The following is a 12643-nucleotide window of genomic DNA, read 5'->3' as shown; positions in this document are numbered from 1 at the left end:
ACTCAATGGAATTTCTCATTTTAAAAAAAGGTCTCGACTTGGATTGTCGATTAAAAATCTAAAGAATGAAAAAAAATCGGCAAGAAGAGGTGATTTCGTTATGACGTCGATTTATCGAGAATCACCAGAATGTTTCTAGAAATCAAAAAAAAAAACCAATCTCTAATTTTCTAAAAAAATAATTTCCTTGATTTCGAGAATTGTACCTCGAGAGCTCGATCTACCTGGCACTATGGAATTTATATTTTGAGAATAAAGCCAGTAGATACACAAATTTATTTTTCATACTCTCATCACATCTCATACTATCAAATTTAATATGTATTGTATCTAATTTTTCGTCGATGATCGAATTCAACAACTGTAAAGTCAAACTAGACAATCTTGATTAGGTACCTACTATATTATATTCTCGGATGTGACATGTTTATCCATTTACGGATCCGGTCAATAAAACGCGGAAATTTATAATGAAATTTCACCTCATTTCTGCAACTAGTTAGGTAGGCACTTACCATTTGTAGTAGTTATAATAAATCTATGGGAATGTATTGAAACACTGACCGAATTTATACTTTTTCATTACAATTTTATTGCTATAAATCACATATTATTTTATGCTATCTATCCGATCGCTTAATTAAATGATAATTAATACAAACGTGAATTTATATGAAGTATAAAATTAAATACATTGAAAAATAAATAATTCTTTTAACGCGTTACACTCAAAGCTATATTTTCGGAATCCTTTGAATATTAGCTGAGTCTATTTTCTCTGAAATTTTCAGTCCTACTTGCGAAGGCTTTTTCTCTGATTGTTTTTTATCTTCGACGCCATCTACAACGGTTATGTCATCCAACGATTGTGGCGCTCTTCCCTTTTTCTCGTGCGCTTGATTTTCCTTTCCAGATTTTTCTTTTCCGTCAGCCGGTTTCTCCGCGTTCACCTTATGATCGTGTTGAGGTTGTTTGTCTGGAAGATTCGTGCCCTTTTTCGCAACATGCTTGATTAGTTCCACGGTCTCTTTTGGCAATGCTGTACCACTCGGTGAAGAACGTGACGATGATGCTGCCCGGTTCTTCTTGATCAAAGCCACATCATTTCTGGGGTCTTCCTCTAAGGCTTCGATGCTCGTTCTTCCAGCGCTTCTTCCTGAATGGATCGCATGGAAGGCTTCGGCCAGCTCGATGTTTATATCTTCGAGAGGTGTGTCTCCATTTCTAATATAAACTGGAACGTAGCCTGGCATCGGTGGTAACAACTGACGACTGGTGGCAGGTCGTGCATCTGGATATCAAAATTTGAAATCAATTATTCAAATGTTGTGTTTTTTATAAAAGATTCAAAAATATTATCAATATACGATTCGCCGTTTTTATTTATGAATATTAAAATACTAATTTTTATCACAAGAGTGGGTAAAATTTAATCATACGAAAACAGGTATACTCAGGCATTGGAAACAGTTACGTAATTAGACAAATAATTAAACCATTCAAACAAAATATTACCAAGCCTGTGTTACTGCGCATCTATTCTATACACAATACTGCTATATAGGCCGCAATCGCCAGTTATCAAGGGTATTTTTTTCATTTTTTGTATCGAAGTATTATCACTTATTGTAACAATTACAATAAGTTAGTTGTAATTGTTACAATTAGTGGTATTTTTTAACAGCACCCCTCGGCCTATAGCAGTCTTGTGTATAGAATAGATGCGCTGAAATGCTTATCAGAGTTCAGTGGCGCACCCAGGGGGGGGGCCAAGGGGCCTTGCCCCCCCCCAAAAACATTGAAATTGAAAGCCAATGGATAAGACAAATAAAAACACGGCAAAAAAATGATTTTAAATTCTCCTAGAAAAATTTCTTAGATTTTAATTTCTAACAAAAAAAATCGAAACACTAATGTTGGGTTTTTTTAGAAACTCAATCTCTAATGGAAATGTCAAAAAATTCTCGGTGTCCACCTGAATTCCGGAGTGGTGTACACCGAGTGCAATAGACAAAAGTCCGATAAACGAGAAATTAGGCTGTGTTCTGTTGGGTAGGTTTGTGTACTTATAAGTTAAATGCAATAATACTTTTTTTTCCATTTTCAATTAATATTTTGGAACTTCACTATTAAAAACCCCAAAATTAAAAATTCGGCGAAAAGTACGACTACACCCACCACCATGGGCTGACAGGGCTACAGCCTGGGGGCCCGGGCTTAAGAGGGCCCGGCGTGGCGGCTCGTCTAATTGTGAGATAAACAAACACCAGAAATTTGTTATATTATAAAAAAAAATCGCATGTGGCGCTATACTACTTCATCAAAATTAACATAAAAAATATGAAGTATGATGAAAATATGACGTACGTAACTACATGATAATAATTCACGTGTATCATTTTATATTACAATTATTTTTAGTGTTTCTAGAAAAATAAAAATGGTTATTTATCCAATATCAAAGGGTCGAATGCTACTTGGCTACCATAAGAGGGGGTCGCGACCAGTGGTTCATAATATGATAATGATCGATAATATGATATGAGGTCCGACAAATCAAGAATTCAAGGGATTTTTTTAACAATATAGATAAATCCACGGAATACCATTTAGGAACACTACTGTAGAACATCACATTCCCCTTAACCCTGGTGATAGGTAAGGGGGCCCGCTAAACATTCATGATGTGGTGGTCATGCCCACCACGGTCGGTGGTGGTGTAAATTTAAAAAAAAAAACATTTTTTTCGATGGAATTCAGCATAAATATTGTGGCTTTAGACCAGTAGTTCTTAACCGGTGCACCGCTGGCTTGTTGCAAGTGCACCGCGAAAATAATGATAAAAGCAGAAAAATCCGCGAAATAGCGAAAACCGAAAAAGTCCTTCGTGAAATTATGAAAGCCGATGAAAGATCTAATGTGATTTCGATGTTGCCGAATCGATCGCACGCGTCTACCGTTGGCCTCACAGGTTTTCGTTTCATAAATGAAAACAAAATAGTGGATCAATCAATATCTATCCTGCAAAGAACTCACCGAGCGTACGACATGACAAGGTGTTTTTGATTGGCTTCAAATTATTGGGTAAGTATATATATGCATAAACAGCAAGTATTTTAATAAAAAATCGAGCAAGTATTTTATTAAAAAGGTGGGAACTATTTAATATGAACAGCAAGTAAAAAATGATTATTGGTAAGTATTATAATATAACAATGGAAGAATTTAAATTATGATAGGGAATTATTTAAACAATTTCCGGGAATTATTTAAATAATTAATGGTAAGTATAAATATCAATTTGTCAGTATAAAATCTATTTTGGACAGATTTTTTCTTTTACAGAAATAACTTATTTAGTAGCTTCCTTATTATGTTAAATTTAGTAGGATAGTATTGTTCTTTCTATCTGGCTCTCCAGAACAGATTGTACTATTAGAATGGTATTTCTCTATTATTTCATCCCTTACGCCCATTTAGTGTAGCAGCATTTGTGTATCTATAAAATGGCTCAATGATGCAATGCGAGTCTCCTGAGCAAGCTTCTAGTGCCTCTAAGATACTATTTCATTTGAACTTTCAGCTGTAACTTAACTTAACTGCACCTTCCGAACCACCAGTTGTAGGTAGCTGTTAGGCATACACTCTTGATCTAAGCGCACTTCAAAGATATATGTAACCTTACCTTATGAGATTCAAACCCTTAATCTCTACTTCATCGCGGAGTTAAATAAATTGTAGTGTCTATTATATACATTTTCAACTTTGCAATAATAACAAGACATACTTCAGACTTGTATAGTGCTTATTACACATTATTTTCAGTATCAGAATTAAATAATAAGACAGACTTCAGTTGTTTACAATAAATGTATTTCTTGTGTTCAAAAATTCACAATAATAATCAATTGTAACAAACATATGACAGAATAAAACGTTTCCTTCAATGATATATCAACTACATACAACCTATTACTAAAGACGACCGATGTCGATCAATGTGAATGATTGAAAATGATAATCTAGAATACACACCCAGTCAAACGATAACATAAAAATCTTTTCCTTCAATTACGTACAACCTATTACTAAAAACGTTTATGAAATTCATAAAATAAAACATAAAATATGTGTTGTTTTTACTGTTATATTATTTTATGCAAGTTTACATATAAATAACACAACATTTTAGGATTATCGGAAAACATTCTGATAATCGCAACTTTTGACAGCTCGATTTTTTTATTCGTTCGTTGATCAGTATCAGAGCATAGACAAATCGGACGACTTATTAATTGTCCTTCGACTTTTGGCTCGCCAATGGCAATACGTTTCACGGTCTTGTTTACATTACATACTGTAATAAATTAACAATATTAAATTATTATCTGATTCGGCATTTACACTAATAGTAAAAATAATAATATACATATTATATAAATAATTAGGATACTTACTTAAATTAGTAATTTTAAAAGACGTTGAAAAAAACCTTTTTTGTAGTGATGAGTAAAAAACATGTAAAATATAAAAAATCCACGAACCCTAACTAATTAATTTAGCATACAATTTAATTGAGATAAATTTAATATCATACTATTAATTATTGTTGTACCCAAACTGAGATTCATTTTTTTTTATAAAATTAGACAATAATAGGTAATAAAAATGTACTTAGTTTAAAAAAATGATTTCTGTAATATTTGTAGTACCTACCTAGAGAACCTATATTTTTGATCAATTATTAATTTAATCTTTGAGGTTATTCGCATTTATTCTGTGAAATGTCCATCTAGCTCTTTTCTGCACCTCTGCGACTTCTTATTATTTGATCTTCTTTTAATAATAATATAATCATAAATAGTTTGTTCTTACCGATATTCATGAATGCATAGACTAATATACTTTATATGCGATAATGGTAACCCTAAAATGCCGTGCGCCCCATTGAATGTTTTTTACTTTTCATACTATCAAAATAATAATGGATATTGATTTTATCTATTGGCCCATGTCATTTAAATAATGATTATTTATTTTTACTACTGATTTTTGAATATTATTTCTTGCTGTACCATTATTTTACATTCAACATTAAAACTGGCGGGCTTATACCGATACTTTGAAATAAATACTTACCATTCATTTAAAATTCTGACAGTTGTTATTTAAAAACTTTTCAAAATTGTCTATTAATACTTGCTTCAAAAATGCACGCCTTTTTGATTCTATTTCTTCATATTTAGAAAAATCTAAAATATCATGGAGGAATTTGTATGGATGGTGCTCCGTCAATGTTAGGCTCATTTAAAGGATTTGTTACCCTCACAAAGACAAGAAACCCTAACATTATATATACGCACTGTTTTATTTACACATGGAATCTATAGTTTCGAAAACATTACTGCAGTGCTAAAACCTGTACTAGACCAATATGGTAAATTTCATCAAATCCAGATCTTTAAAAACAGGCATTTTTAAAAAAAAACTTTGCATTTCTATGGAAGCTAAGTACGAATGTTTGCTTTTTCACACTAAAGTGAGGTGGTTACAGTGGCGCAACCAGGGGGGGGGCAAAGGGCCCTGACACCCCCTAAACATGAAAATTATCAGAATGATTTTAACCATTGAAATTGAAAGCCAATAAACCTTTGGGATTAGACAAATAAAAACACTGGCAAAAAAATGAAGTGTAATTCTCCAGCACCCTTTTTAGAACAATTTCTTAGATTTTAATTTCTAACACAAAAATTTCGAAACACTAATGTCAGGTTTTTTTAGAAACCCGATCCCTAATGGAACTGTCAAAAAACTCTCGGTGTCCACCCTAATTCCGGGGTGGTGTAGGTTATGGCAGGGGAGGGCTGACAGGGCTCTAGCCTGAGGGCCCGGGCTGTGGGGGACGCGGCGTTTCAGGTTGACCAGATAAGTGAGATAAACACACATCATAAATTAGCTTTAATAGTAAAAAAGTCACCTGCGGCGCTATTATACTTCATGGCCATGAACATTTTCAATTACTAATATAATTGTGCAATATATTTTTTGATTATTATGTGTCGATACTCGACAACTCCATTATTAAAGTGGATGTATTGAAAATCGCCATTAATTTACTGTATAATTACCCTTAATTTGAACTAAAACACAATTTGAAAAACGTTGATGTAGTGTTTCACACTGCCTTTAGTCGGCTCGCACATTGGAACTCGTCTCGCCTAAAAACGCATCGAATACGTCGATGTGACGTCATCGTAAACCAAGAAACAAACGTTATTAAATGGACCTTCGCACATTGGCCGTTGCAACTGCGACGCGAGACGATCCGCTGATGCAACATGTCGAATTTCGAACAGCCTGCATGTCGTATCTAAAAAAAGACGACTCCGCGCAAGCGCACAGCTGGCGGCCATCGGTCATTTCTGTCTTTGTCTCTGTCTACAATGTCATTGCTCGCTCACGCCGCCGCGTTTGACGTTTGTTCATACAATCAACACAATAAAAATGGCAGACGAGAGACTTCTCTTTTTTCGTGTTTGACGTTTGCCGCTGGGCAGATGTGCGAGGATGTACGATGCAACATTCGTCGAAAGTCTTAGAACTTTTGATTTATGGCCGTTAGGCACACAAGGCGAATTGTGATGTGCGAGCCGGCTTAATCTTAGCGGTAGGTAGGGGGCCCGCCAAATATCCTAGCCTGAGGGCCCGTTTCAGGATGTGGGGACCATGGTTTAGGTACATCGAGTGCAATAGACAACGATAAATTAGGCTGTGAAGAAGAAAAAGAGCCTATGGGACTATTTTACATTCTCCTCCTTGGGCCCCCTCCAATATTAAATCCTGGGTGCGCCACTGTCAGAGTTAACTATGTGACCTGCGTTCGAGGTGGAAAATCTCCAAAAGAAAAGCCAGTGCTTCAATAAAACCATTATTTTGTAACACAGACTCATTAGAAAATATGTAAACAACCTGCGTTTGCAACCCTCTATCTCGAATATTTGTAAAGTGAAAATGTTTGTCATTATTGAAAAATAAGTAGGCTTCTCGTAATGATTAGTTTAAAAAATAATTAACAGTATGGGTTATGTTAATTCAATAATACGAAAACAGGGCTAATATTTTTCACGTCTATTTTGTATTTTAATTATTTCACTACTATTTATTTCATTAAATATTTCAATGGGTCCTCAAACAACCAAAAAGGTTTGAAATCACTGGTTTATAGAAGCTGATCATTATGACAATGATGTGTACCTACTTATTTAAAGGTATTATATTGCATTATGTACAAGTAGGCACCTACTGCAGCGAAACATTTATGTAATGAAATTGCACTGGCAGCAAGTCAAAAAATTATTGTTCGGATTATTAAAAAAAAAAATGGTTGGCCCGTGGAGGATTCGAACCTCCATCCTCCAAATTTCAGATAAAGGGTGGTGCTCTAACCTATTGAGCTAACGGGCCTGTGATTCTTGTGGCATTGTGATCATTTATATAAGATGTGCAGTGAATCATATCATAAAATACGCTGCACGCCGGAAGAGCTGCTGTGGTCAATATACACATAATAATATTATACTGAATGGGAAAATTCTTAGAAAATTTCAACCAACTCATTTTCACATAGGTACCATTCATCCATCGAATATTGACCAAGAAAAACAATTCTAATCTGATATTCAAATAAAATATTCAATAGTAATATGTACATACATACCTACGCATTATTATTATTTAAGCAATTTTCATATGTGAATTCTCTTCATATTGATTTTGTACTACCTATTCGTTTCTTTAATATTATGGTCATGGTTCATGGTTGGCATTTCGAATTACCTTTCAAAACTGATATTAAACCAATCCATGTTGTTTATAGTAGTAATTATTTATACTCTAACGATATGAAACAATTGGGCAGCGGCATAACAAGGGGTGTTCAAACGGCCAGCCGCCTGAAGCGCAGCCCTGATCAACATGTATATAATATATATATTTCTACATAAAAAATTATAAATATTAAGTACCTAATCATGTTTTTATACCAATATTATTTTCAGTGAAATGAATATTACTAACAGTGGTGGATTTTATATCAGCTCCCCCATTACAAAAATTCCGCTTCCCCCAGCTATTATAGACAATTATGTCCCCAAACATCAGTGTAGTGTTCCAGGATAAAAGAAAAAAAAAATATGGGAAATTTTAGGAGTAGAATGTGGAAATGGATAAAGGACATTTCATCTTCGCCAAATTATCATCTTAGCTCCAAAGCAGATCATAATAAATGGGCCTAAACGACGCGGAGGTTGTATCGATATATTTTAAATATAGAATGCTTGTCATACGCCAAATCCATTGAACCATTGCAATGCAACAAGCATTAAAAAATAAGATGTATTTTGGGTCCGGTTGCAGCATCGAACCCGCCATGTATGGTGTAATATTATGTAATTAATGTAAACCAAGTAAAATTAGGCTTCGATAGTTCGGAGATGTAACAAGAAAGAAGGCCGAGCAAGACAAATAAATACGACAGAAATTAAGTCAACGCTATCGGCGATAGAGACTATAGACAATGTAGTATACTTCTTGTTTATAGGAAAAGAAGAAAATGTAAAAATAGAAGAAATGGTATCTTCGCATCACTTGCTGTAGCTGTGGTGTCATTCGACCAACACGTGGCAGAGAAAAATACAGGTTGTAAACCACATCCTCTGAGAATATCCTAAAATGTATATGGAAAGGGAAGACCTGCTCAAGTCGGTTCAACCAGCCGTTAGGCCCATCGGGCCACCCAACCTGGTCGCTACAAAGGCCAATTTTATTGCATTTGACGGATGTGAAAATCTTTTCGCATATAATATTTGTTAATTCTGAATTAGAATTTTTTGTATTATTTTTTTATATAATTATTATTTTTGTTAGTTCTCCGTGCTTGTCTCTCGCACGAGCACATTTAATTGAAGAAGTCAATTTAAATTCAGTCAAAGCACACTCGAGTGCGTGGAGACCCCAGTCTTGCGTAACTGCTCCTGAGACATTCCCAGACGCAAGTATTAAGATCGAGTGTGGTACACGGCAGTTCGGTTTGGTGGATCCGTGTTTATGTCGTGGTGTCACTCGGTACCAATAAAACAACATTTATAGAAGAATATACATGCCACCGTGGGTGCTCTTATTACTAAATTAATACCAATTTTGGGGGCGGTCCAGATTCATTGCTATCCCTTCGTCTCCCCGTACCGGTTTGTCCCCTCGATGCTCATTGTATTAAGAGTTGGTTCAGTACTGTTACGGCCGATGCATAAAAAAACTAACTAACACAGCAGTAGTTATCATAACACTTGTTTAATTAAGTAGCTTTTGATGTCTTGTGATGTAACAATCTATAATATTATAAAGTTTTAAAATGTTAAAACGGTTTTTTTTATCCATTAATTAAAATAGGATTTCCTGTATTTAGTCTTAGGTCATCCGTTGAAAATATTTTATGACTGTACATTTAGTGGTATTTAAAATTTTGCATGTAAAAGTCAGATAGATTAGCTATACAGTTTAAATTCAATGTGCCTACTAGGTATTTCATGACATCACGTCAATGAAAATAAAAACTGAAATGCATTAATTTTCTTCATAGACACGTTTTTCACCTACAGAGAACTTTGCATTAGTCATTTTAAATAATTAGCATTAGCGAATATATTCAACATTAATTGTATAGCTAAATAATTAGTCTTTTTATGAGCCGATTATTCCATTCTTCTTGAAATGACAATGCATCTTGCTAAAATTCTGCAAATTTATATACTTAGTTATTCCAGAATATAAAATAAACATTTGTTTTAAATTAGGTAACACTGATAAAAAAATAAGTCATGTATTATTTGGTGGCAAGAACTTTTCCAAAAGAGCTTATTAATTTTCATTGAGATTATTTTGAATTATACTAAAAATAATTTAAACGTATTGGAGATACAAATGAAATCTAAAGCAGTGGTATTGAACCGGTAATCCTCGTAATAATTATTATTCAAAACATTTACCGTTAACTGCTCAGATTATTTTTAATTTCAATATGTATTTAATTATAGATTTTCATTTTATAATATCAGATTTAAAAACGTATACGCATAATATTCGAAATGATGGTGTTAATTTCTCCCTTAAGAGCGGACATGCTTAGCGTAGGTCAAAATGGAGCTTTTATTGCAATTTTAAAGCATGATCCTGGACATTCCTTAAACATTGTAGATAATTTATTTGGTATTATTCATTTTACTCCGGTTTTTTATTATAATATGTTACTCGTAACCATGGTAATCAACCAAATAAACAAATTATGTTCATTAAAAATGCCATTTATGAATTAATTTAGGAATGCATTATTGTCATAAAACAGTAACACAATACGCGTAAACAATAATAAATTGTGCGTGGTTTGTATAAAAAAATTGAGGTTTCGCATTTTTTAAATATACAATATAAATTTAAAGCTTAATTTTCATCAATGATAAATAATTTTCTCAAAGAACGTGTGATAGATTCGGTGATAGATTAATTAATCATTAAGATGCACAGGATTAAAATAATCATGTGGCATAAAAAATAAATTAAAAATAAAATATAAAAAATAATAAAATACATAAAAATGCATTAAAAAACACGGTAGGGGGATTTTTTACATCACCGTTTACCATGTATAATAATTCAAACATATAACTACTTTGTATAAAATGTTATAATTATGTTTTTCCTAACATAGAATTATATTCCATGAGCATGGTGTATAATATAAAATTATATTATTTTCGTAGCATTGTTAGAATGTTTTGGGCTAACTTTGCCTCCTTTAAATACTAAAATTGTTAATAAACATGAAAATATAACAAGTTTTTCTCTTGGAATAGTAATAATGAAACATTCAAAAACAATACCTCATTTACAGCATGTTGAAAACAGTTATGTAACATTTATAACCTAATATTAAATTTTTAAGTTAATTTACTCATATTGGTCACTAGTGCACTTATATTCATTCAGTCCTCAGCACCTCAATTGTAAAAAATACCAAATTATTTATAAAAGTTTTATTTACCGCCAAGGGAGCAGATCACCAACGCCACAGCAAGAGTGAAAAATACAGTTTTCACCATCGCGAAAATCGTCGAAAGGAAATTGCACGTTAAAAAAATGAACTGCGTAAGATTGTTAACGATAACTGTTCGGCGTCTCCGGTTCGTGAGGCTTCCACGGCGAAGGCTTTTGTCGGACTGCGCCGCGGCCAAACAGGCGGAGACGGAGATGGGCGCTGGACGGGAGGCGATGACCGCCGCACTGGTTTGCGACTGAACTTGGAGGAGATACACACTGTGGACAAGCTCTCGACTTAACTGTGGAATAAGTTCGTCTTCGCTCTGTTGCAATAATATAATCTCTGCCTAATCTCTAGATTGCAACGGAATTTCAAAGACAGCCACAATGCACGCCTTGTGTTTAACAACTTACTCCAAATATAGGACGGACTGACTATTTATAAAACTAAATTATAACCTTGCACTCAGAATACAATAATAAAATAAATTGTGCAGTTTTTTTTTGTTAAGTAGGTAAGCAGTAGACAAATACTTTTTTTATTATAATAATTGTCACTCGTATTTATTACCAGTTGTTTAAAAAAAATAGTGTCAATTTAATTCATGGATGAAATATATTATTAAAAATAAAATTAAATAAAATGTTTTGTGAGTAGATACACATAATAGTTATTTAATAATCTGATCAGGACCGTCTTCAGTAACATTAGTCGCAGAGTACTACTACATTATAATATTAGGTATATTGTAGTGCGGAACATGCTATTTGGCAGTGAATCTAATATTACAGAATAGTGTAAATATTATTATCATAATATATCACTATAATAACTAATTCGTAAGTAAATTAATACAATTTAGATTGATTGGGTAAGTTCGTAATGCGAATGACAGCAAATGCTACCTACGTTAATTAGTTTTGAAAATCTTCTGTCATCGAGTACTAATCCAGCATATCAAAAAGGTTAAGTATATATACATATCTGAAAATACCCCTTCAATCTGAAATCAATGCTGAAAGATATTTCATTACAAGACATATTAGGTATGTGTTATATATATGTACTTATAAATTATTGTCATTATGTCTGATCACAGTCATCACAAAACTACTCATTAATAAAACTTACACCTACTTGTAATCTGGGTTCGATTTTTATTATATTGTACGTGTTCTATAAACCTATGGTTAGATAGCATACTCCATAGAATGTCATTATAACATATTACAAATTAGATAATATTATTATGTTATGGGCGAAATTCGACCCTGTAGCTGCTTAGTTTCAATAATAATATTAGGTATACGAGTAGCTTCACCCTGTTTCTAACAATTGCAAGAAAAAAAATACTTTATGAATTACAATAATTAAATAATTATTAGTCATCACAAATTTAATGTGTGTAGTTTTGGTCTCTCTTCAGTAAGCGTTACTATGTTACTAATCAGTATAAATCTTTGATACCCAGAATTCTACTCTTCCATATAGGCACGTAACATGTACATATTATTTATATTCAATATTAAAACTTGATTAACTTAATACTAA

General features: G+C 33.1%; 1 protein-coding gene across 1 annotated transcript; it reads right to left on the bottom strand.

Moving 5' to 3' along the window:
- Window positions 1-568: 568 nt before the first annotated feature.
- Window positions 569-11274, bottom strand: LOC147072093 (uncharacterized). Its single transcript, XM_085947434.1, has 2 exons — window positions 11096-11274; window positions 569-1291 (listed from the first exon to the last, which is right to left on the bottom strand). The coding sequence occupies exons 1-2, from the start codon at window positions 11151-11153 to the stop codon at window positions 735-737; spliced, it is 615 nt and encodes a 204-aa protein (XP_085803560.1). The 5' UTR covers window positions 11154-11274; the 3' UTR covers window positions 569-734.
- Between the last annotated feature and the right edge of the window lie 1369 nt (window positions 11275-12643).

The sequence above is a fragment of the Rhyacophila brunnea genome, unplaced genomic scaffold, assembly GCF_057557595.1.
Source record: "Rhyacophila brunnea isolate RB1 unplaced genomic scaffold, BYU_Rbru_1.0 scaffold_2, whole genome shotgun sequence".
Lineage (NCBI taxonomy): Eukaryota > Metazoa > Arthropoda > Insecta > Trichoptera > Rhyacophilidae > Rhyacophila > Rhyacophila brunnea.
The sequence above is the reverse complement of the archived record's forward strand: the minus strand, read 5'-3'. Positions and strand labels throughout refer to the sequence as shown.

Bases quoted from the DNA above. Each gene is read 5' to 3' on its own strand.
- LOC147072093 (XM_085947434.1), bottom strand. From the start codon at position 11,153: ATGGTGAAAACTGTATTTTTCACTCTTGCTGTGGCGTTGGTGATCTGC. The intron at 1,292-11,095 runs GTAAATAAAACT...TTTGATATCCAG, and splicing joins GGTGATCTGCTCCCTTGGCG to ATGCACGACCTGCCACCAGT.